We start from the raw sequence: 23,398 nt of genomic DNA on the forward strand, positions 1-23,398 counted from the left end.
GAATGTCGTGAGCAATCAGCTGTCAGCTTCAAAGAGATGAGTGAGGAACGAATCACATTGCTCCAAAGCTATGCGTGGACGTAGCTTTAAAGCTGTGCATAATTAAAGATGTAACTGCTTTAAGTGACAGGCCTTGTAGAGTGTTTAATTTAATTAGTTTCATTTGGTACAAAGAATCAGCTGTTCTGTTTTTCCAGTAATTGCATTTTGCTTTGAGCTTGTTTAGCCACAAACTAGTATCCTATACAATTAATAGACAGTGAATTACAGTTCTGTGTTTCTAATCAAGCCCCCTACTGTTAACCTAAACTACTCAACTCAACCATCTCATGCAACTATTAGCATCTCGTTTTAAGAAACGTTGAGGTGAAGACAAGAAAAGAAAATGAAAGCTAAAAAAGATGCAGAGGAGGAATAACTAATGAATCTTTATGCCTGTGGAGGATGTTATGATGGCTATGTGCATCTTTTATTTACAGTATATGGGTTTAAACAAATGTAATATTTGAGTACAAACGTACCTTTTGTTGGTGCTCTGTATGTCAAAGATTAAAATTCAAATGCTTAAAATGAAATTGTCTGTCGTTAAAGTCCATACCAGATAATGGGTGAGAGAGAAGGGAACCATACAACTGAATTCCACATCCCCAGTCTTGGAGAAGAAAAGAGAGCTGATCAAAGCTTTCTGGCTTTCTAAGAAGTTTGAGTGGAGCTTAAATTGGAGAAAATCTATTTGAAGTAGAACTCAACTCAAGCCATGACCTGAAGACCCAGGACACATTTTTAAATTTAATTTAAGTTTTTGTTGTGTCTGTAAGAGCTAGTGTCCTTATTTTCTAGGAAGTTGACTTTGTTGGGGACAAAAAACGTTGCTGCAACTCATTGGAAGTGTCAGCCAAGATGAACCATAATATTACAAGAGTGCATAATCACAGTTATGATACTAAATATAAAATTTATTACACACAGAACTTCACTGAATATAATTTCCTCATTGTGAAAATGAGTATTTTTCTTATGTTTTAATGGATTTTGTACTCTTAATAGCTGATAACAAAGACCGGTCAGCATTATTTGCTTTTCTAGCAAAGTAACCAGGTTGAATCTGCTTCTGCACAGGGAAGACATCCCATCTTCACCGACTAAGTGCAGCCATATGCAAATAAAATATGCATATTGGTGATTACATATTTAATATACATTAACTATACATCTGGGTAATCTCGGAGACTGCAGCAGAATGAATATAAAACACGCTGTTTACTCATGCGCGCCAACTGGCTGCTGGGTAGCAACAGCCAGTTAATAGCTAATTAGATGTGCACACTGTAGTATGAGTTAAAGAAACCTTAAAAGAAAAGAGCGTTAACAGCTAAATCTTATTGTGTTAACTTTAGATGAATCTTGTTTGTGTATGTTTGTGCATGCCAAAATTATTTACATATATCTATAATCATAGAGACTTTTTAAGTAAATCATTGGCAAGCTTACAAATGAGCTTTACTCCAGGACTTCAATAGGTATGTGCAGCTCAAGAAAATGAGTATTCTGGCGACCCAGTCAAAATCTGTGGTCAGCCTCCAAATTCAGCCACAACCCTGAACTGTTCCTCAGTTTTCCTCACTGTGTAGGAACAGTTTTGTTCAATAAGATTCATATAGTAAGATTTTTGTGAGGAATATGATCTCAGTAGGAGGAGAATTGAGGCTGCTTGATGATTTGAAGCAATGTGGTGGCCACAGACAGGTGTGCAAGTGAAGAGACTATCAGTGATACTGCAGGATACTGCTGATTGTCATATTATCTGGTGGTAAATACATTAGATGATTACCTAGGCAACCAGAGGCTGGTATGTCCACAAGCAACCAATCATCACCTCCAGTGAGGAGCGAATTGCTTGAAGCAAGGACTCTGAGATGCATCAAGTTAGTATAAAAGGCCAAAGGTTTACAGAGGTAAATCTAGAATAACAAATTATTCTCAATTCAAAGTTAATAAATCAATCAATCTGTTGTTCCCAGCAGAGTAACTGAGAAATTTAGACCTGCATTTTAGACTTGCTACTGTTATGTTGTGCGTGAACGGGAAATGTAAAATCGAGTGGTTTCTGAGCTTGTCCGTACATCTTAGTTAAACTAGCTTTACCATTCTTTTCAATTTTTCTCTCGTGTGAGACTCATGCCTTATAAAGTGGAGTACGCCTTTTAAATATACAGCTAAAGAGATTTTTTAATTTGACTGAGTTGTGGTAGTACAGTTGGTTTTAAAGTCCAAACGTGTGCTCACCTTTGCCCTGGCAGAAGTCCAGCTGTAGGATGGTCTGTAGCAGCGAGTCGGTATTGAGAGTGAGGTCAAAGTCAGGGCCAACCTTTGGCTCCAGGGCCCCTTTAACCCACTGGTCTTGAGACGACGTCACTCGCTTGATCAGAGCATCTGAGATCTACACAAACACATACAGTGGGCAAGTTGAAGTTTGCAGACACAGTATAGATTCAGCAATGGTTTACTTGTAAGAAGTAAAGCATGAAGAAAACACTGGAAATGAGAACACATTCAATCAATATTTATATATTAGGGGCGAGTCTAGCAAAGTTTTGCCAGGGGGGCCAGGTAGGGCATTAACAGGGAGAGGGGGGCACAAAGAAGTACTTTTCTTTCTTATTCTCATTTAAAATGTCTAGCTTTTAAAAAATAATTATCTGAATCTTACAACAAATGATTGATGCATATGTACCATCAAAACAGTGTACATCACTGTCACAACAGCGTTTGTTTTCATTCAAAGGGTTTATGATTTTTCCTATAATGGTGGGCCGGTCTCTAGTCAAAACGCCCGGGCTGATTTTTTGTCCCAGTCCAGCCCTGTATGCAGCTCATCTGCAGTCTGGTGTTACCTACATCATCCTACTTGGAAGGCAGAATTTCCGAGTTCTGAGTACAATCAAAGCACCACGACTGCAGTTTTCGCGTTGGATGCAAAAAGCGCACGTGACGCTGTGACGTAGGCTAGACTCATGGCGGCTGTCAATGACGGTCCAGGCGTGGGATTTCTCTCGTGGAAATATGCACATTATTTTTTCCTTCCTATTGGTAGGTGGCACAGAGCACTTGTGGCAAGTAAGCAAGCTAGAAGACTGGAAGCAACACATTGACAAGAGAATTCTGAGTAAAACCAAAGTTATTTTCCTGAGTAACTAGTTACTTTGAAAGTAACTGGGTTACTTTTGATAGAAGTAACTAGTAATGTAACTAAGTTACTAATTTAAAGTAACTTACCCAACACTGCTTATGCTTCAGAATGGGTAAAGAAAAAGGAAGCTTATTTTCTGGAATATCTGGAGATCATGTGTGTTTTTATTCAGTACCATAAAGGCACATTTATGACTGCATATGAAGGCCACTCAAGGTAAAAAAAAAAAAACATTTAAATATCAAGATTTAAAATTGTGAATTTTGATCAAACAGCTGAAATTTACAAGAACAAAGATGAAGAAATAATTCATGTAACTGTATTGCTTTATTTTTCAAGTTTAAGTTGGAATAAAATTACATATTTGAACTCCTTCAGAATAGAATAGAATAGAATAGAATAAAATAGTCCTGTATTGTCGTCGTACTTTTGTTTCTTTTTTGATGTTTTGTTTTTGTTATTTAAAATCAATAATTTGTAAGACTTGAGAAATGTAATTAAACATTATTAAATGTGTTTTAGTCAAGGTTAGAGGATGACAGGTTTTATTGAAAATGAGCTTGTGGCTTCTGGTCTGCTTTATCGACCTTATCGGATAGATCTGTCGTTGGCATCTAATAATGTGTTTTATAAGTTATTGATCCCAGAACCTCAAATAATGACTTTCTTTACAACTTAACCTTGAAGTGTTCCTTTACACAAAAAATAAAACCCAACTTTTTTTGTTGTTGTGTTGGTTTCTTTTTTCTTTTTTCTTGCCCTCTGTGGCTGTAATATGCCCCCGTAGATGTTTGCTGATACACTACAAATATTTCTGCACATGCACAGCATCCTGAGTCTGTGGGAGCAGGTCATTGTTGAGTAAGTGGGTGTCATGTGCCCTTCCTCTATCACATGCGTGCTCTATCCAGGCGTACCACCTAACACATAAGGAAAGGAAGTATTTCCAGTAGTGACACAAATACTGAATATTTTTTCTATTTCAAATTTCAAAAAAGACCTCCCCCTGATTTCACACATCCAGATATAGCGTTTTTGATATATACTACTAAAGATATGCAAATAAAGTTGTATAAAGCCTTTTTTGTTTCCTGAGAGAGTTGTGTGAACTTTGATATAAAGCCCAGACTCTGCATGAGCTGGGACTCGAGACAGATTTAAAGATGAAGAAAAAAATCTGATGGTCTTGAAAAGTCTTCATGATTTAGCTTTCTGCAGGAAACCTTTAAACCAACATTTATTTCTTCTGAGCAGGTCACGTTTCTCCATCTATACATACAAAGATCAATAATTATTTATTAGCTACTGAGCATGTCAACCTATTGATTACTAGGCATGTAGATTCAAAATAGATCAGCTGCAGATGTATTAAAATAAGATGCATGTTGCTGTGACTGTGGTGCTGAAGTGCAGGCAGGCATGTGGGGTTGTTGTTGTTGCTGTTCTCCGTGCTGACTCCTTCCTCTGCTACGCCATGGTTTGCTTGTTTTTTTGGCTGTGCCGATTCAACAAACATCAGAGGCTCCCCGTGAAGCTGATTTCTCCTAATGTGCTCAGAGGATCTGTGTGTCACGCTTCCTTCCTACCTTCATTTACATTTTTTGGTTCCAAATATCTCAGAAAGAGATTTGATTTGGCTTGATTTTTAATCTTGAGTAAGACCTCATACTGTTTTTGTCTTGTGCTTTAGTTATTTAAGTAACATAATTCCCCTGGCCTCAGCATAAGAAGGAATGTACTCTGCCACACGCTGTTTTTGTGCTGATGTTTGGTTGTTTTAGATGTTTAATAGTTTTTAGATAATGATTAACTGAAATTGTTGTTTTTTTGTGTTCTTTTTGTCTTTGTAACATCCCCTGTTACTCATCTTCATACTCATCTTCATACTCGTCTCACACGCACAAACATGAGGTGTGTAAAATACCTGGAGGAAACCACTTGGATCATTCTCTTTGAGGACTTCTAGACAGTACTCCATCATGCCGGTGGTCTGCCGTAGCTTCATAGTGCAGTGTGTGATCTGGTCACGTACCACCTGAACAAAACAGATCAGATGCATGAGTTGTTAAAAGCAATTATTCTGAGATGAGCATCTGGAATATTTTCACTATGTTTAATTGTATCAGTTTCAATCATTTTGTACAAGTGAAAGACCCTGAAAGACTCTGATGTATGACCTTTTCCCCGAGCCTTCCTTTGCCCCCTGTTAGTGTCTTCCATTGCCTGCATGAGTTTATTCTCTTTCATTTATATCCTCTTGCTTTAAAAAGTTGTTTCCTCATCTTTCCGTTTTGTTTTTAACTTCCTACCTTTGTTCTCTTTCCAACCTTATTGCCTGATTGAGTTCACTTGTGCCGCATTACCCTTTTTCTTGTTAAAAGATGAGGGGTTTCTACAAGACTGTCTCAATTTGTGCCTCATTTTGTTTAGTGTCGGTTTGTTTTTTCTCGTTACCTTATTTGGAATTTTTTCCCCTGCTTTTCTCGGGTGTACCAAGTTATTTAGGCCCCCTGGCAGTCTGTCCATTCCTTCATGTCGATTGTTGGGTTCACTTTAACAACTTTAGCATCAATATGGTATTATATCATTATATGTGTCCCAGCGACACTCAGGCGCATAAACTGTAGAAAACTAAACAGAAGAAAGAAGAAGAGAAATAATTTAACGTAAACCAGTGACACACTCCGGGGCCTGATCAACCCTGGCAGGGCCTCCTTGGATGAGGGTGTCTAGTGATAATGGCCGAAACACCCGATGAATCCAAGGTCCACTACTGATGATGCGTCTCAAAATTTAATATGATAATCTAGATCAGATCTCTAATCCCTAAACCTAACCAAGGGGGGAAAAAGGCAGATTAGCTTGGGACAAAGACCGAAAGTTGAGGCATAACGATGTGTGCCGCTGGTAAAGTTTCTGGGCTGCCTTTCCTCATAACAGCCATTCCTCAAGATTTTCTCCATTTAAAGCCATGCATTATCAGGCATTGTAACATCTAGTCCTTTTACTGAATTACAACTACGTTGTGTTCAGCAGAAATATTGCTAATTTCAGAGTGAACTTGAGAAATTCTCTCAAATGCTCAGTAATACAAAGAGGTGGACTTAAACAACAATTTAATCTGTGATACAATCAAAAGCTGTAAATGGTGTCCATTGAGTCCACTTTTTCACGCTGGTCAACCTTTTCTCGGCGGTTAACGACAATGACGCTTAAGATTAGTTCAGTAATAATACAGTTCATTAAGAATGGGAGGTAATGAATGAAGAAAAGTGGCACCACGCTAAAAAAGGTCAGAACTGCCAGCTCAGGATCACACTGATTTTTGAGCTTGGCAGCAGGTTGTTATATGTGCACTGGGAGTGTAATTAGGGAGCAGAACATGAGCAGTTGGAACTGGCTGACACAAAAGACGAGTTAGTGGCTGGCATGCAAAACAGTCAAGGATTAATTAAAGACTGTCTGACAGCGTGACACCATAATGCCACAACTGGAATCGATCTGTTGATCTCTCATAAATTTCACAGAAACATTATCAGCCGCAACCAGACAAACGCACTTTTCTGTTTTTCATTCAGTCTCTCTTTCACACAGACACCAGACACATGCCGTCTGCTGGCTGAACCCCGAGCCAGGGGAAATGAGATTTGGACGTGTGTCACAGTCAGCCGTTTTGGGGCTAATTGAAAGTCTGCAACCTGTCATCGCTTTATTAACCTTTTGTTTTCTTGCAATCAAGCTGCACCACTTTTAACTCACGAGCAATCTTTAATCCTCAGCTCATAGTACTACTGATATCATTATACTCCGCGTGTAACACACACACACACGTCAGGCTTTAAAGTTTAAGCAAGAGATTAGACAGAAAATATTTTGAAACTTGTCTGCATCCAAAATAATTAATTCTAGAGTTCACCAATGGCCGTCGAAATGGATCAGAGAGTTAATTAGGTGCAGTTGTGGTAATTAGTCTTCTTTTATTTGATGGTTTATGAGATCAATTATTCACCTGTCATCTGTTGTCTGAGTTGAAATATGAAGACCATGACAATTTAGGAAATTTCTAAATATTTTCTTGCATTTTATCCGTTTAGTAAGTTTTCTTATCTCACATGAAATATCCATGTATTTGTATTTGATGTCATGTCACTCCCTTTTTTCTTAGTTTTTCTCTTATTTGCACTCATACTGTACAAGTCTACAAAAGGTGCAACTTAAAATATGCACATACTCAAATTATTTCCCAAGAGAAAATTTGTTTTTCAAATCACGTTGCCGAACCGTCGCTTTTATCCTCCGTGCAAACAACATAAAGTATGAGGCGTGACGCTTGAGTAAATCTCAGATTTATTTCAATTGCTTTCTGTCCCGCTGAGACTTGCCGTCAACTCCCTCCCACATGCTCCTGCAGCCCCGGCTGATGGGCTTTTCCCGTATGTTCCACATGAATCTGAAATGAATTTAAGGGTTCAGATATTGAAACACGGTAATTGAATGCACCTCACTGGAGGTATATCTCACAGCCTCTTCAGCAGACACTGAATCACATTTCATTTCAGGTTAGAGCAAAAATATTTTTATTGACATCTATTTTCAGTACACTTTAGACTAAATGTCAAGTATAAATTGAAACTCATAATGTAGAGCATAAAAAAGCACTAAAATACTCATAAAACCTTCTTGGCTGTTTACAAGAAATGAAATGCTCGTCATGCTTGCTATTGGGCTTTTTGTTTCTACTTGTGTTACTTATATTTTATTAAATGTGTTATTTAACATAAAATTCTTAAGGTACCTTCTCAATTAGCAGCAAACAAAGACAGCACTTAGCCTCTTACAATAATGGTCAGACTTGAAGATATTAATCAGCAGCACAAAAATGGCAGGTTTGATTTTTTTTAAAGGCTTCTGACTGTAACAACTATAACATTATAGCCCTCGAGTATTTGAGTGTGAGAACATCTAGTCTATATTCCTTTACAGGTTTTTATTTGATGATGGAAAATCAAACAGGTCTCTTTATCCTGTAAAAAACAACAACAACAAAAAAAAAGCTTAGTTAATGTTTGAGTATTTTGTGGGGTTTCTTTGTTTCCTGGTCAAATTTTTATTCTCTGCCTTCTAAACCCCTCTTACACAATAATCACAATGAGATTTGTGTGATCCTCTCAACTCTACACTCAACTCGCATGTTGATTCTTTCACTATCACCCTTTTCCTTGCATTCAACTCAGTTTTGCAACTAAACTAATCCACAGCTTCGAGATTTCGGCCCTCGTGTTTTCGTCACAACACGATCTATTTAGGAATGAAAATAAGAAAAGCAGGGAGAGAAAATGTTATGTCTACAACATGTAATATCCCAAGATCTGGAAACACAAATATTTCCAAAATATAAATGTTGACATTCTAATTGTACAATTTTTATAGTCATAGAAGAATTAGCAAAAAACAAATAAAGACTGTAACAGCCTATTGCTTGTACTTAAACTGCAGTTATACACAGTATAGTATGTATGCACTGCTTGTATCTGAGAAGTGGGTGTAATGTGAAAACCTACAAATAACGTGCAAAATGACACTTTAATATTTGACATGCCTTAATACCTAAATGACTCCGAGTTCACACTATAGTGTTGTGAAATGTGAGCTGCTACTTTTTGGGCATGTGGGTGGAAGCTGTGAGACTGATACGAAGCTGCAATATATATACACATGCAGTCTCAAACTGAATGTGGCTTTCTGTGAGGTTGTATGAGTACCAGTCATACTCACAGGCCATCCAAAAAGTACTTTGGTCAGGTTGAAAGTACTTACCCTGTATCAGAAAGTATCTGTGTCTTTGCAATACTTGCATTACATTAGCTGATTCTGAATTATTAACTTAGTACTCCAACCTCACATCCAACTATGACCAGATCTGGCTCCAAACAGCCAAAATGTAAAAGCAATAATGAATCAAGGCACCATAATGGCTGCATCGGTCTTTTGTAATTATGTTATATTCTGGCTTTGAGTGCCTAAGCACAGCCATAAAACCAGTATAATGCTGTAGCGAGTATCAAGCTTCACGATTCAATATTTTGGTGGAAAAACATTAAATGGAACACTGTGGAAATTTACAGAGATATTAAAGATATATTTTTCACTCTGTTAGTAAAAAACATTATTAGTTTGGCGTAAATTTCCTTAAAAGTATGTTTTGTTTTAAATCAGTTAAATTAATGTAATTTTAAGGAGAGGCAGTGCTGCAGATGCTTATCTATCCAACTGTAAAGTCAGTACTCTTCTCACCATGAAGAGGAGCCTCTAGTTAAATTGCTGTATCAGTTAATCAGTATTTATTGTAGCGAAGATTTTAGCATTGCTTTATCAGCCGTCTACAACCAGCTATTCTTCTCTTATTCCAGCTTCCTTGCAGCCTGCGGCTCTTTGCCCTCTGGCTAAATCTCGATCCCCAGCCTCCAGATAATGACAACAGCTGTCCTTGGGGCTTCCATCCAAATACCCTCCACTCCTCCTTCTCCTCCTCTTCCTCACCCCTCCCCAACCAGCAGCCAGCCAGACGGTCAGTCGGTCGGCGGGCACGTTGAGGCTGGGCAGGCATCCATGTGATACATAAACTCAGGGTGGATTTACAGAGGCAAATCATGAAAAAAAAGACTAAGCTGCAAGAGAGAATTTATTCTGGTAGCAAGCTGAGACAGCAATTTCTTTCTGGTACTTAAATTCCTGAAAGCATACTTTTCTAATCAACGTCTCGCTATTGATGAGGATCTTTGTGAGCGTGTGATTTTAAGCTAAAGTTAGATCAACAGTGGCGGGTTCACATCAGCTAATCTACTCATAACGGTGGGGCTGGTGATATCTAGATATGGACATAAAGGGCTGGAAGAGGAAACGAGAGGCGCAGTGTGATTCACTGTTGCAGATTTGCTTGAAGAAAATTGATAAAGCACAAAGAGAAATTATTAGACAAGCAGACATCTAGATTTTAATGATTAAAACCCTGTTTTTAGCATACATATTGTGGCTTTTTGAACATGTTAAATAAAAATTTGGAGTCTTTTTGGATTAGATTATAATTTCTCATATCCTCCCCACACCAGCTGTTTTAGGGTTAGGGGTTAGGGTTAAATCTGCTGATTTATATCAGCAGTCGACTTTACTGAGAAGCGGAAGGAACAGCGTTCATCAACCAAGCTTACCTTTAGTTTGTACTCCTTCTCCTTGGTAACTTTCGTGAGCAGTTTGGCTTTCTGTCTGGTCAGCGCCTCGATCAGAGAGTCACACTGAGCCACGAGGCAAGCTTCAAACTCCACACCGTTCTCCTGAAGAAGAAAGACGAAACAGCACAGTCGTTATGAATTGATTAAAGAAAGTGAACAAGTAATATTAACTCATGAAACCACCATGTTTGGCTTCCCTGCCAAAATAAATCTACATTAAAGTGTTCTAAAGTGAGCATCGTTATGGGTTTGGATCACAAAAGCAAAGCACTGAGACGAAAATAGATCACTTGGCTTGTTTTTCTTCAATTAGCAGCACACTGTTTGTTACCCATTCATTTAGCCCACCACATTATGTTCTATTTTTGCTTCAGCTGCAACACCACAAATAAATACAGCATTAATTATTTCAATACACCGCACACAAAAGCAAGCCTTTCATCGTATTTACCATCCATTTGTACAACCATACTTGCCACCATTTTTCCCTCAAGATGCAACACATGAAAACGCCGTCCTGTCACTTATAATTGTGGTTTTGTGTTTCAATTTACTAATATTCCCTGACAGTTAGCAGCTTTTTCTTTGGACCAGCAAACAGAATGCAATGATAGAGTATGAGCAGACATCTGCAGCTGAAAAGGCTTCATTGCATTACGCTTGAAATTCAAAAACGTTCTTCAGATGATCAAATTGCAAAAGGGTGGGAATGGAGTGGAAACGCTCAGTGCATGATGGTTGTGTTAGGTTAGCGTTAGTTTATCTTCATATCAGAAGGACACAGAAGGCAGGGCGAGCACGAGAAAATCTGCAAATACAGCAGGGACTAAATCAAAAGCATTATAAATACAGCACACATGGGCTGGTGGATGTTTTGAACTTATTATGCAAATCCCTATTTGTTTAATACAGTTGCATGTCAACATCAGTCAAACATTGCTAATTGGAAAATCAAACGTGTACAACTGTAATTTAGGACCCAAATTCATAATTACTCAGCTATAACTCCAAAGAAATCAAATTAGATGAACACGAGACGCCAGAGGTTAAACACAAAGGAAGGAAGCTTGCAGCACACAGAGGATAAGAAACATTACAACGTGACAAAGATAAGACTGAGACTATTTAAAAACAGGGAGAGGACGAAGACACGTGCGAAATCAGTCAAGGCAGTCAGAAAAACAGGAAGTCAAAAATGAAGACACCAGAGAAAAAAACTTAAATTAAAACCGAAAAAAGCCCAGAGGAGAAACTCACAATAACACAATACAGATAAATGAATTTCAAAATATTAAACTTGGAAATGTTGAGTGTTGTTCTTGTTGCTTTTGGCCATTCATTTCCAACAGACACTTGTCAGCATATAATTTGAGATGTTTTGTAGCATTTAAGATGTTGATAATTAAGATGGTGTGTCATTTACTTTTTCCTTCCAGTAGATATAAAAACAGGTTGTAAATGAGGCAATGATCCAGAGGGGAGTTTTATCTCCCTACAAAGCCCACTTGATAATGAGATAAGGGTTCAGTAGTGATTTCCAGTGAGGGTTCCTCTGCTCAGTCACTGTTTAGAGCCCAAGGAGCACTGGAGATATTTCTCCTCAATCCTACATTCTACTTTCTCTTTGCCCATCTAGCTCTTTTTTTCCTTGTCTCAGACAGAGCAGAGTAAAGATAAGACTGCTTTTTTAAAAAAAAGCTAAATCCTCTTCGTTTTGTAATAAGACTCTTAATGCCCACTCGTGGTGCTGTAGGATATATCAGTGCAGACAGTGTGTAAAAACGTGTGTGTGCTTTGTGTGCATGACTGGTAGACGCTGCTGGAGAGATCAGCTGCATGGTAATGCTGTCTAGAGGGAATGCTCACACAAATGCACACATTTGGATGGTATGTTTTGTTTTTGGTTTATTGATTCTACGGATTTGCTTCTTTGCTGCTGAGTGTCGAGTCCAAATGTTGCTCTGTGAGCTTACTGTACATTACCAGGGAGTTCCCCAAAGCATGATCAATGCAGTCTTAAAATAACAGTGGCAATGTAGAGTAAATTTTGCAAACAATATCTACATGTGCAGAAATGATCAGACGTGGATATCAGCTGTGGTGCAGTCTGATACAGCCAGACGTCTGTCTCATCATGCTTATGGAGAAACATCTAAACAAAGCATGGAAGCCCTGAAATAGCTTTTTAATAGGCAGTTTGAACATGTTTGCCTCTAGAAACCGCAGATTTCAGTAAATTTCCTGAATAACTAAATACATAATCTATTACTGCACTCAGAAACTGCCACATAAGCGATATAAAAATAATCCAAAATGAGGTGCATTTAGAAGGTAGCTTTAAACTAAGGCACTAAGGGGCTCAAAGTATCCATGAAAGTATCCTCTATATCATTACATAAGCATAAGCACCCTGAAGCCACTTCAGAGTCACTTACATCCCCAGTCTTCCTCATTCTGATGCTCAGTTTCAACCTCATCAGTTTAAGATGAGTTCCTGTCATGTGATTAGCTGGCTATATATTTGCATTAATGAGCAGTTCATCAGGTATGTCTAACAAAGTGGTCAGTGAGTGTCTATTTCATCATTAATGGTGGCTTAACAAGTCCAGCACATGCTTTTTAATCTAGTCATTTGCTGTGACGACCCCTTCACAATCCAGAGATCTCTGGTTCATAGTTCTGCTGTGCTTTGTCACGCGAGTCCTGATCAGAGGGCGATGAGCTGCACGAGATGCACCCGAACCTGCTGCGCTCAGCTACAAAAGCTCCTTCGTTCCTGACAGCCACTCTCTGACACTCTCAGGGGAGGATACCCTCTGCATGAAACTGCACTAGCATGCATTTCAGTTTCTTTTGCTCTCCACAGACATCCACCCATCCAACATACTCTGTAGTGCTGACTTGCTAATAAAGATAAGTCTTACTAACTTACTAGTAAATAATTCCTACTTCCTTAAGGTCCCATTTTGTGTCTCCCATTCCTAGTCAAAGTCTTTGTTCAGTTTGCTTGCAGAGATTTATTATCCTGAGTTTGTTTTATTTGTTTTTTAATGACATTATTTGCCACTTATGATAAAATCCCCAAATTCTGCACTAACAAAAGCTATTCTATTCTTAAATTCATCCAGGCTATCTTTATGGAGTCGTTAAATCTCTCAGAGATTCATTTTATGCAAACACAACAAAATGAGCTAATACCCAGATGTTTCCAGTGCCAAAGTCAGACATTGTGTATGCCTAATCACACACATGCAGCTGTTGCAGCACTACTTTACCCTATTTATGCATTTGCTCATGACACAGATCAGTCATTCATTGGCCACAAAACATCACCTGCCAAACATAACGTTCTTGGAGAAATAGAATATCTTATTTTTCTGCTGGAAACAGTTTCATTCCTCAGAGGAAGGGTAATAGCTGACAGTTCTGAGATTTTTCTCTTCTTACTTCCATACAAAACTTGAAAAAACAAAACAAAACATTGATTTATTCCTATTTCTCAAATGGTCTTGTTTTTGTAACCCCCAAAAAATAAAAATTTCCCTACCACTGATATTTAGATGTGAACAGATCCTTCCTTTTTGTTTTGCCATTGCATTGCATTGTGGGATACAGTTGCTAATGTTATGGCCAAGTCATACTAGAGTAAAAGAAAGCTGGCAAACTCTTTGCAACTAAGAAAAATCGGTGGTTTCCCAGTGATTGCATTGATTCTTTTTACATTCAGCAAATGAGCACAAGTAGTTGCAGTGGCCATTGCGCTCATTTTCTCATCCTCTGGGTAATCACTTGGTCGTCTGGTTGCCCAGAGGTTGAGTGTGGAAACTTTTGATTACAAAGCATTTGCACTAGTTGGAGACAATTTCAGTTCAACTCAAAATGACTGCAATCATTCTCGGATCGATTGGTAAAGCTTTGCAATAACTGACAAATGTAGATGGATTGGCAATGCATGGCAACCGATCGGCCGGTGTGCATCAGTTTATCAAAAGACGGGTTGAGATGATGTGAGCTTTGTGACATGCCACGTTATTCTGCTGGAAGCAGCCATCAGAAGGGTACTTACATGCTCAATAACAATATTCTGGGAAAGGTGTTTAAAGGGGTAATTAGGGGTCCAAAGTATGCTGCAAAAATATTTCCCACACCATTAGATCACCAGCAGCAACACAAACCATTGATACAGGGTAGTATAGATTCATATGTTGTGCATTCGGAGATCCCTTTTTGCATAGTTTGGTTGTAACAAGTAATTTGAGTTACTGTTCAAAGCTCGAAGAAGTCTGGCCATTTTCTTCTCTCAACCTCTGTGCAATCAGTTGGTCACTGTGAGTACTTATGGTCAGTTACTGAATGAAAAAAACATTTAGCGTTGTACTAGGAAGTTGATACTAGAAGGAAGCTGGTAGGTTTTTGTGTCTTTTTGTGAAGAAAACTGCTATTAAACCATTGTCACAAACCTTTGATCTATACTTGTACCTAAATTTACAGACTGGATTACTAACAGCATATTTTATGTAAAATTAGATGTAAAGGTGTGTTGTTACCTGTATCTGCTGAAGCATGTTTTTGAGTTGAACCAGGAACTCCTTGGCATCTTTAGCTTTGTCAGAGACGCCGTTCAGCGCCTGGGAAATCTGACACTGCAGAGACAAACAGAGAAGGAAGATATAGAACGATTAAGATGCCTTAAAAGAAATGTGACTTTTTTACTGATGGATATAGACATTCACTGCTGTACCTCTCTCCTGACGATTTTAACCAAAAATTTCAAATTCAGATTCCTCTATCAGTCGATGGATCAACTGAACACTCAGATTCATCTCTCAGGTCCTGTTTTAGCTCCTTGCCTAATTTTTTTGCACAGTAACTATGCTGACAGTATATGTATATGATTATTTAGCTTACGGCTAGCTTAGGGTTTTAAAAATAAAAACTCAATTGGAACAAATAAAAATACACTTTCAGATATTTTCTCTGATGATTCTCACATTTTTATAAACTTATAAAATGCTCTCAATTTCATTTTTTGGGATTCCAAGAGTGCATCTTTTATTTAATGGTACTATGACTGCTTAACCCAGTCCAGCTGTTTAACTGCCACATCAGGATATTAGCTGGAAAAAAAAAAAACAGGAAAATAATAAAATAAAAAAACATACAATCTGAGGAATATACCAGGAACCACTCAGGAACCAGTTCAGTATTTGTATGTTTATCAGTTGTTTGTAACTAAGAAAAAGCAGGACAAAGAAAATACACACTGTTAAACACACACACACACACGCCAAGCTGTGATGAATCTTCTCTGCTGTGGCTGCACCCACGTGTCCCACCTGCTTACTCCTTTTCTGGATAGTAGTCTCATGAATGGACACACGCACACACACACATACACACACACACACACACACACGTGTGAGAGAGCTAGAAGGCAATATGAAGGGGGTAGACTGCCATTTTTTCAGTCATAAATGACAGCTGTATTTGCTAACTCATGATGTATGCTGATTACATGCAAAGAAACTGCTTAACTGACAATTTGCCTGTTTAAATAAATCGATTAGCTCAAGTACAGCTGCAGATATGACAGAAAAGCCAACAACAACAAAATCTTCAAGTCTTTACTATCATCATTACTATATTATTTAAGTGCTACGGTTAAGTTTATACGGTGAACCAGCAGCTTTCAATTTATATGATTTATGTAAACTCTTTGGCTTCCTTCCTTCCTTGAACCCAACCACTGATTTCTCTTTTTGGATGTTTTTATTTACTATGACTGTTCACGTGTAAGACTACGGTGTTGGATGCCTACACTTAGATTTTCTCACATCAATAAAAATATGTTTAGGTTAATTTATGCAGTAGTTCCACATGAAATCACAATCAATGATCATGTAGGAGTATGGGTAATGTAAAATTATACAATTCTTTTTCACCGTCCACCCCTCTGCTGTGTGCGTGCTGCTTGGAGTCAGGAGGAGGGACGTGTGGAGGTTATGGTTCACAAATCACCCCAATGCTCTTGTGAAGCTCCTCGTTGCTCCTCACCAAGAGGCCATCTGGCCCAGCAAGCTGTCTGGCCTAAATGCTTGTGTGTGCGTGTTTGTAGAAGTGTGTGTGTGTGTGTGTTTGCATGCCAAGATGCTAACAAGGGGATGACGGATGTGCCATATGAGTGCAGTCCTGGCACATCCCCTCCTCTTATTCGTCCCATCTGGTTCTTCATTCACTTTGACTTCAGCACTTCTGATCAGGTCAACATTCTGCTGATACGGCCATTTTCCGTACATGTGGATATCTTTTTATTCATCATTTCATTTTCTTATCCCCAAAATTAGTGGGTTAAAAGAATTATGTGGAGCTGGAATGTATCCCGTCCTGCTTTGTCAGTAAGGAAGAAAGACACAAAGAAGGAACGGTACCAGGCCAGGCACAGATTTCTCTGTTAGTATTCCAGAAAAGATGTGGCCAAAAATGCAGCATGAAAAACAACAAAGAACTGAGACAGAAACAGAAACAGACAACTGCCACAAGTTAAAATAAATAAAGAAATCATTGTTCTAGCTGCAAACACAGGTTTGTCTTTTAAAACTGCCCAAAATGCTGAGGATGCTCAGACCAAAAGGAACATTTTCCTTTGTCTTTAAAATGACATGAATATATCAATAGTAATCAATCAAAAACAAGCAGACTGCGGGGCAGAATGAATCAAATAGAAACAGAGACTCTTAATTATATACAACTACACATATAACACACACAAAACAGGTTGACTAGGTTGTTTTTAAGATAAAAATTTACACCTCCTCCCAGCCATCCATCAATCCATCCTGCATAGCATCAGCGTATTATTTCTTTCCTACGGTCTCTGCAGAGTGCTGTCACAAAAAAATCCAACTATGAATCAGAAAAAACTGCATGCACAAAGGACAGACTCAGAAACACGTAATCTGTAACCATATGACCATTTTAGTTACTGGATACAAGATGTTTCTGTGCTGCTTTTGGGTTTCTAATGTGATTATTCAACTAGGATCTGTATTCCAGACTAGTTGTGATATGCAGATATGTACTGTAAACTCAAGAAATTCAAATAGGAAAAATGTTCAGATTTCAGCAGATCTAAATAAAGAACACAATTAATACCCTTCTGTACATTGGTGGTCAAAGGTCAGAGAGATCTAATGAATAATGTATAAATGACATTTTAGGAGAGAAGGCCTTTACATGTGATGATAATGGAAAACTGTTCCTGTAGAAATGAATTCATATTGTTGCATTCATTCATGAAAAAAGAAGTACTTGCTTGAGGCCTCTATCAAAAGACCTTGACAGACAAACCCTGGGTGTAAATTGTAAGTGAAGCTCATTTACACTGAGCTCTTCCAGTCATATTGACCTCTCAAAGCATCAGTCAGATATTCGATGTGTTATGCAGACATTGGAAATATGTGAAACAGTGAAGCCACTTTTACTTCTTTATTCCTTCATTAGATTTCATGTCATATACACTTTGTTTAGGAGTTTTTTCTTTACAGTAAACAAGCACATACTGTAGTGAATCTGTCTGCTATGTTTTTTTTTTGTCTATATTCTCAACTCTCTGTTGTTGCTCTTTGCTCTTATAATGACAGATTTCCTTTTTCTATTGTTTAACATATCACATAGAAATTTTGTAACTGCTAAACTTAACTAAGCTATTGTTTTATTAAATTATCAGGAATTCAGCTGGACACATGACGCTTTCAATTTTCAAAGTTTAAATGAAGTGTTTTTCTTAGACCCACAAACCAATTTCCTGATATTTATAAGGCGCCTCTTCCCACCGAGGCTGAATATTCTGTCATCACAGTGCACTGGTCTAAATTTGGCTACAGTCATGATGCATCAACCAACAGTAGACTCCAGTAAAACTGTGTGTAACAGAGTTGGAATGTGACAAGTTTGCCCTGCAGGAAAAGGACTTAGTGACTCAGGGAAGAGATTTGGAACAAAAAAGAAATATAGAAACTCATTTTGGAAATGAAAAATAAGAGATGAGGATTAGATTTTATCTCAGCAAGGATCAACACACCTTCAGAGAAGGACTCTACATCCAGAAATCCAATTTCTTCTCTCTTTTGTTTCTTTTGTTCTCCTCCTCTTGACCTTTTTCATCCTTTATGAGTCCTCCAAATGGAAATGTCATTTTTCTTTTTCTCGCTGTCAGCACCCCTCAGCTCTGCTCTCAGAGACAAGTGCTATTATCTCATTATCTTATTATAGGAGCAATGCAGGACCATTCATTCAGTCTGTGACATTCAGAGAAAGCAGTGACATTCATGGTGGTGCAGCTGTGTTGGTTTACAGAGAGGTTTCAGCTCAGGATGCAGGAGAAGAGGCATGTTAAATGGAGAAGAACTGCTTAAGAAGCAGCCGGTAACTGTAGAACGTGTGGAAAACTGGAAAAATATTTGAATGTTACAGGGAAAAAAATCCAGCCCTGGATCTGTGAGTGTAGATTTGCTCCACTACAACTAATGTGGGGACACATGAGCCAAGTTTTTCTGTGTAAACAAGATATCTGGGTCAAGACTTCCTGTTTCAGCTGCCAGGCTTTGTTTACAAATGTAGATATATATATGTGTGTATAATTTTGAAAGCAATACCCATTAGTTCTGAGACTGCATTTCAGCACGTCCTCTTTTCCTGTCTGCTCAAATGTGACTGGACAATCTTGTACTTTGCTTTTGCAAAGTATTCACATTCACATATGTTTATATAAATCATGTATCACGGGCTTGTTCTCCTCGTATCCAGCTATACCTGGCGTATAGTAGCTTTGCATGACTCACAGATCCAAGCTGGACATGGGTGCAGTCCCTCGGTGCAGCTCAGCCTTAAAGAGAAATCTCTTTTGAATGGCTCACCAACATATTTGGAAATATAAGCAAATTCTCTGTCTTTGAAATCACACAGATCCAGGGGTATAAAAACTTGACAGACAATATTATAAAATACAGTAACTTTTGACCAAACTTGCACAGGTGATTAACAGTTAAAACTTTAAGTGAAACTGCATGATTTATTCTGTCTGCAAAAATTTCTTCTATCAGATGTGACCAGATCGATTTTTCTAAGTGAAACTCATCTACACTTTGGTCACAGCTGCAAAGACCTCAGGTGAAAGTTTCACGAGTAGACGTGCAGCGACAGCCGATAAATGCAGAAGAAGTTTGAGAGTTTTTCATTTATCCAAACTCTGGTGAAGTTAAGTCAGGTCAGTTTGTCCCAGTGGATTGAATGTAAAGATACATACAGAGATAATCACAAGCTGGTTTACAAGACTGGTGTTGATTGTTTTTATCCTCATTCTTTGGTTGAATCTCTACCAATGCAAAATAAAATAAAAAACCCAGAATTGAATTAGACATTATGTTTGTGGTGCTTGTTTCTTTAATGCTTTTAAATTTTGTTAATGCTATAGAGACTGCAGTGTTGAGAGAATACACAGGAGAACAATAGGCAGCTCTTATGCATTTGGCTGTCAGCCGGGGGAATGCTTGATTACGGGGATGACCTTGCCAAAATGACACCCATGGGACATTGAGCAGAGAGAGAGGAGGGCCTGAGCCTCCCCTTTTACTTCCCCACCTCCCATTTTATTTCTTCTCATTTGCATTTATAAGCCTTTATATCCTCCTCAATTTCTGTTTTCACTTCCACATGATCATAAATCCTTCAGTAGAGGTTCTAATATTGGGCCACATTTTTAAACTTTAGACAGTTTTCATGTCCATAAAAAGTATATCCTTGAGTGGCTCAACACCACACATTTATGCATGCTGCAGCTGAATTCATGCTGACAAATCAAATCGCCTCCTCTTCACTAAAAGCTTTGCTATCTTATGCTCAAAATTTAGTGAAAGAGGTCTCCGGCTTTCTCTTTTCATGTAGAAACACAGCATCACTGCATCTTGAATTAAACATCGGGACTGGTCAATGCACTGCCCTGGTCTTTGGAGATCCCTTGCATAAAGAAAGGAAAAAGTTGCACAGATACCATGTGAAGCGGAGGAGGCAGACTGCGGGGTGAGATTGTCTGCAACCAAGAGCCAGTTCCTGATATATTACAGAAGAAGCAGCCGCCTCCACTCTGAACGTCACAGCTCACACACACTGCTCTGTGCCGGGTGTCACTCATTTACACCACATGGATGAGTAAAAATATTTTTCTGTAGTTTTATATTTGTCTGACAGAAAAACCACCCACATTATTGCACTTTTATGAGAGTAAAATTCAGTTTAGAGCACCGGACTTTCAGGTAGTTGGATTAAAGCAAGCACAGGGGTAGCAGAAAACTTTAGAGGGATGTAGGTTTCTCATCAACAAGAGTACCTTTAACAAGGTAAGCCAACCTTTCTTTCATTGCATGGCTGCACCAAGCTAAAAACTCTGCTGTTCCACATTAATTGGTCTTTCAATCAACTACAAGTTGTGACGAGTGGAAGGAGAAGCACTTTAACAGCAGAGTGAGTTTTGATGTTTCTGCCACTGCTGCTCGTGAGAATACTGCATCTTACCGCCAAAGACTTCTACCAGCCGTGGATTTTGTCGCTTTTATTTTGACGCCACTGACTCTTGTTTTGTATTTTCTGTCATCAGCTGAAGTTGCTTTCTCTGTTCCTGTGACCCGTTTATTTTGAAGTCCATCAGTAGTGCATTTCTTCTCTTCGGGATTTTCCACACCACCACACTTGATCTACCCATTTTCTTCTCAACTGCCTTTTTTTGTTTTCCCTTCTCACTGTGGAGCTATTTTCCTGTCACACTCAGTTCTCTTTATTTTGTTTGCCTTCAGGCTCCAGTTGTCCCCTTTTTTGTGTGTGTGAACAAGCAGTCCAAAAGGAAATACCTCAACACATGACGTATAGAACACTTTTCTACACCTATCAGTTAGTAAGAAATGTTGGTTTCTTTTATTTCACAATCCTCTTTTGAGCACTAATCTGTTTTGCATTCCTCTAACATACTGTTGGAAGGAACTGTTAATGTTTGCTGAAAAATGAGTTTAAATAGAACGTGACAAAAAACCTCTAGTGGCCATTTGGGGCCAAAAAGCAAGTGAATCCCTGTAGACTCCCATGTTAGCAGAAATAAACATCTTTACAGCCTTCTACACAAAGCAGTTTTGCTCTGATGCTAATTTCCACCTTTAAAAACACTGTAAACACTTTTTATACATTAGCATAGTAGCATGGCCACTTTGAGTGACAGTTGGTGAGTGCAGCTGCTGTTCAGCATCACCTGCACTTATTTGAGTCTCTAACTGTACCTTTTGACTCGTTATTTTGCATTTTTAAATACAACTATCTTAAAGCATATGCATTCCTGCACATTGAAACATATTAACAGCTGTTCACGAAGGCTGTCTGTTTACAACAGAGCTCCTCTAACTCCACCCTCTCATCCAAATGTTACCAGTACTTACTTAGCACTTAGTTCCTCCTACACCAGGCGGTACATCGGGCAGCTAACGATCTCCAGCGATGTCAGTCAGTGGCAACTGCTTGAGCTTCGTCCCAGGCGATGTCGACTGTTCTCAGATCCTTCATAAACGTTCAACGCCATGTGATCTTTGGTCGGCCTTGCTTTCGCTTGCCAGTGCATGGGAGCCATGTAATGGCAATCTTGGCCGGGCGATAAGGGGGTAGACGTAAAATATGGCCCGCAAAGTGGAAGCTACTTTCTGCAACAACATCGGCTAAAGGGCGGGTGCCTGCTCTTCGTAAGACCTCTTCGTTCATTATTCGGTCCTGGGAGGAAATTCTCAGGATTCGCTACAGGCCGCGTTGTTGAAGCACGTTCAGGCGTTGAGTAATTGCATTTGTTGAACGCCAGGCTTCACTAGCGTATAGTGCAGTTGGAATGACGATAGAGTTCAATAGTTTGATCTTGACCCTAACATTCAGGGAGGTCGAGTTCCAAATTGGTTGGAGACGTCAGAGGACACCGGCCGCCTTCCCTACTCTGACGTCGACATCTCAGTCACAGATCACGTCATTGAGATGATGCTGCCAAGATATATGAAATTCTCCACCTCTTCAGCACGTTGTTGGTTGATCATGACAGAAATGCGGACACATGCGTAGCCAACTCGGAGTACCTTGGTCGCTGATTCTTAATCCGACTTTCCATAATGAAGTCAGTTACCAACAGGAAGAGGAAAGGGGATAGTACGCATCCCGGTCGGACACCAGTATTGATCTCAAAGAAATCCATGCAGCCGTCATATATCCGGACGCAGCAGCGGGACTTGGAGACCACGAAAGGCATCTGCAACCTGCTGAGGGACTCCATAGTGGCATCCGATAGCCCATAGAGTCGGCCGAGGGACGCTGTCAAAAGCCTTCTTGAAGTCAATGAAATTAATAGAAATCTTCCTTTGGTATTCCAATGTTTGTTCAACGATCGTGCGGAGGGTGAAGATTTGCTCGACACACGACCGGCCACTCTGAAAGCCAACCTGCTCTTCTCGCAATCGTTCGTCCGCTGCACGTTGTAGCCGATTCAAAAGAACGAGGCAAAGCACTTTCCCAGGTACCGACAGCAGCGTGATGCCCTGCCAGTTGTTACAGTCATCCAAATCGCCTTTCTTTGGAAGTTTGATGATGACGCCTTTTTTCCAATCATTGGGTACATGCGACGTTGACCAGCAGGCGTTTAGGAGTCTTGTAAGGTGCACGTTCCAACTGGGGTCTGTCATGCTTCAGCATGCTACCAGTAAAAACAATAAAAGCGAGAGTGTCCACAAGTGGTACATGCAATCTACCATTTAAAGTTTGCAAAACATTTAGGAAACTGTACAACACACATGCAATTGGTGGCAAGAAAGATATTGAATATGTATGTAGATATATGTAGACATGAGCGGCAGTTACAACTACATTCATTTACTGTTGCTACCACATAAACCAATACAGTATTAAACAG

General features: G+C 39.0%; 1 protein-coding gene across 2 annotated transcripts in view; it reads right to left on the bottom strand.

The window, feature by feature from the left end:
- The window catches only part of trim67 (tripartite motif containing 67), a 55,325-nt gene that overhangs the window by 17,242 nt on the left and 14,685 nt on the right, over positions 1-23,398 (bottom strand). For both annotated transcript variants that reach the window (XM_035914297.2, XM_006805666.3), the window contains exons 2-5: positions 14,967-15,062; positions 10,399-10,521; positions 5,115-5,225; positions 2,287-2,440 (exon numbers count right to left, since the gene is read on the bottom strand). In XM_035914297.2, the coding sequence (XP_035770190.1) occupies positions 2,287-2,440; positions 5,115-5,225; positions 10,399-10,521; positions 14,967-15,062 (484 nt within the window). The remainder of the gene's footprint in view (positions 1-2,286; positions 2,441-5,114; positions 5,226-10,398; positions 10,522-14,966; positions 15,063-23,398) is intronic.

This window comes from Neolamprologus brichardi, chromosome 15 (assembly GCF_056152115.1).
Source record: "Neolamprologus brichardi isolate AB-2024 chromosome 15, ASM5615211v1, whole genome shotgun sequence".
NCBI lineage: Eukaryota > Metazoa > Chordata > Actinopteri > Cichliformes > Cichlidae > Neolamprologus > Neolamprologus brichardi.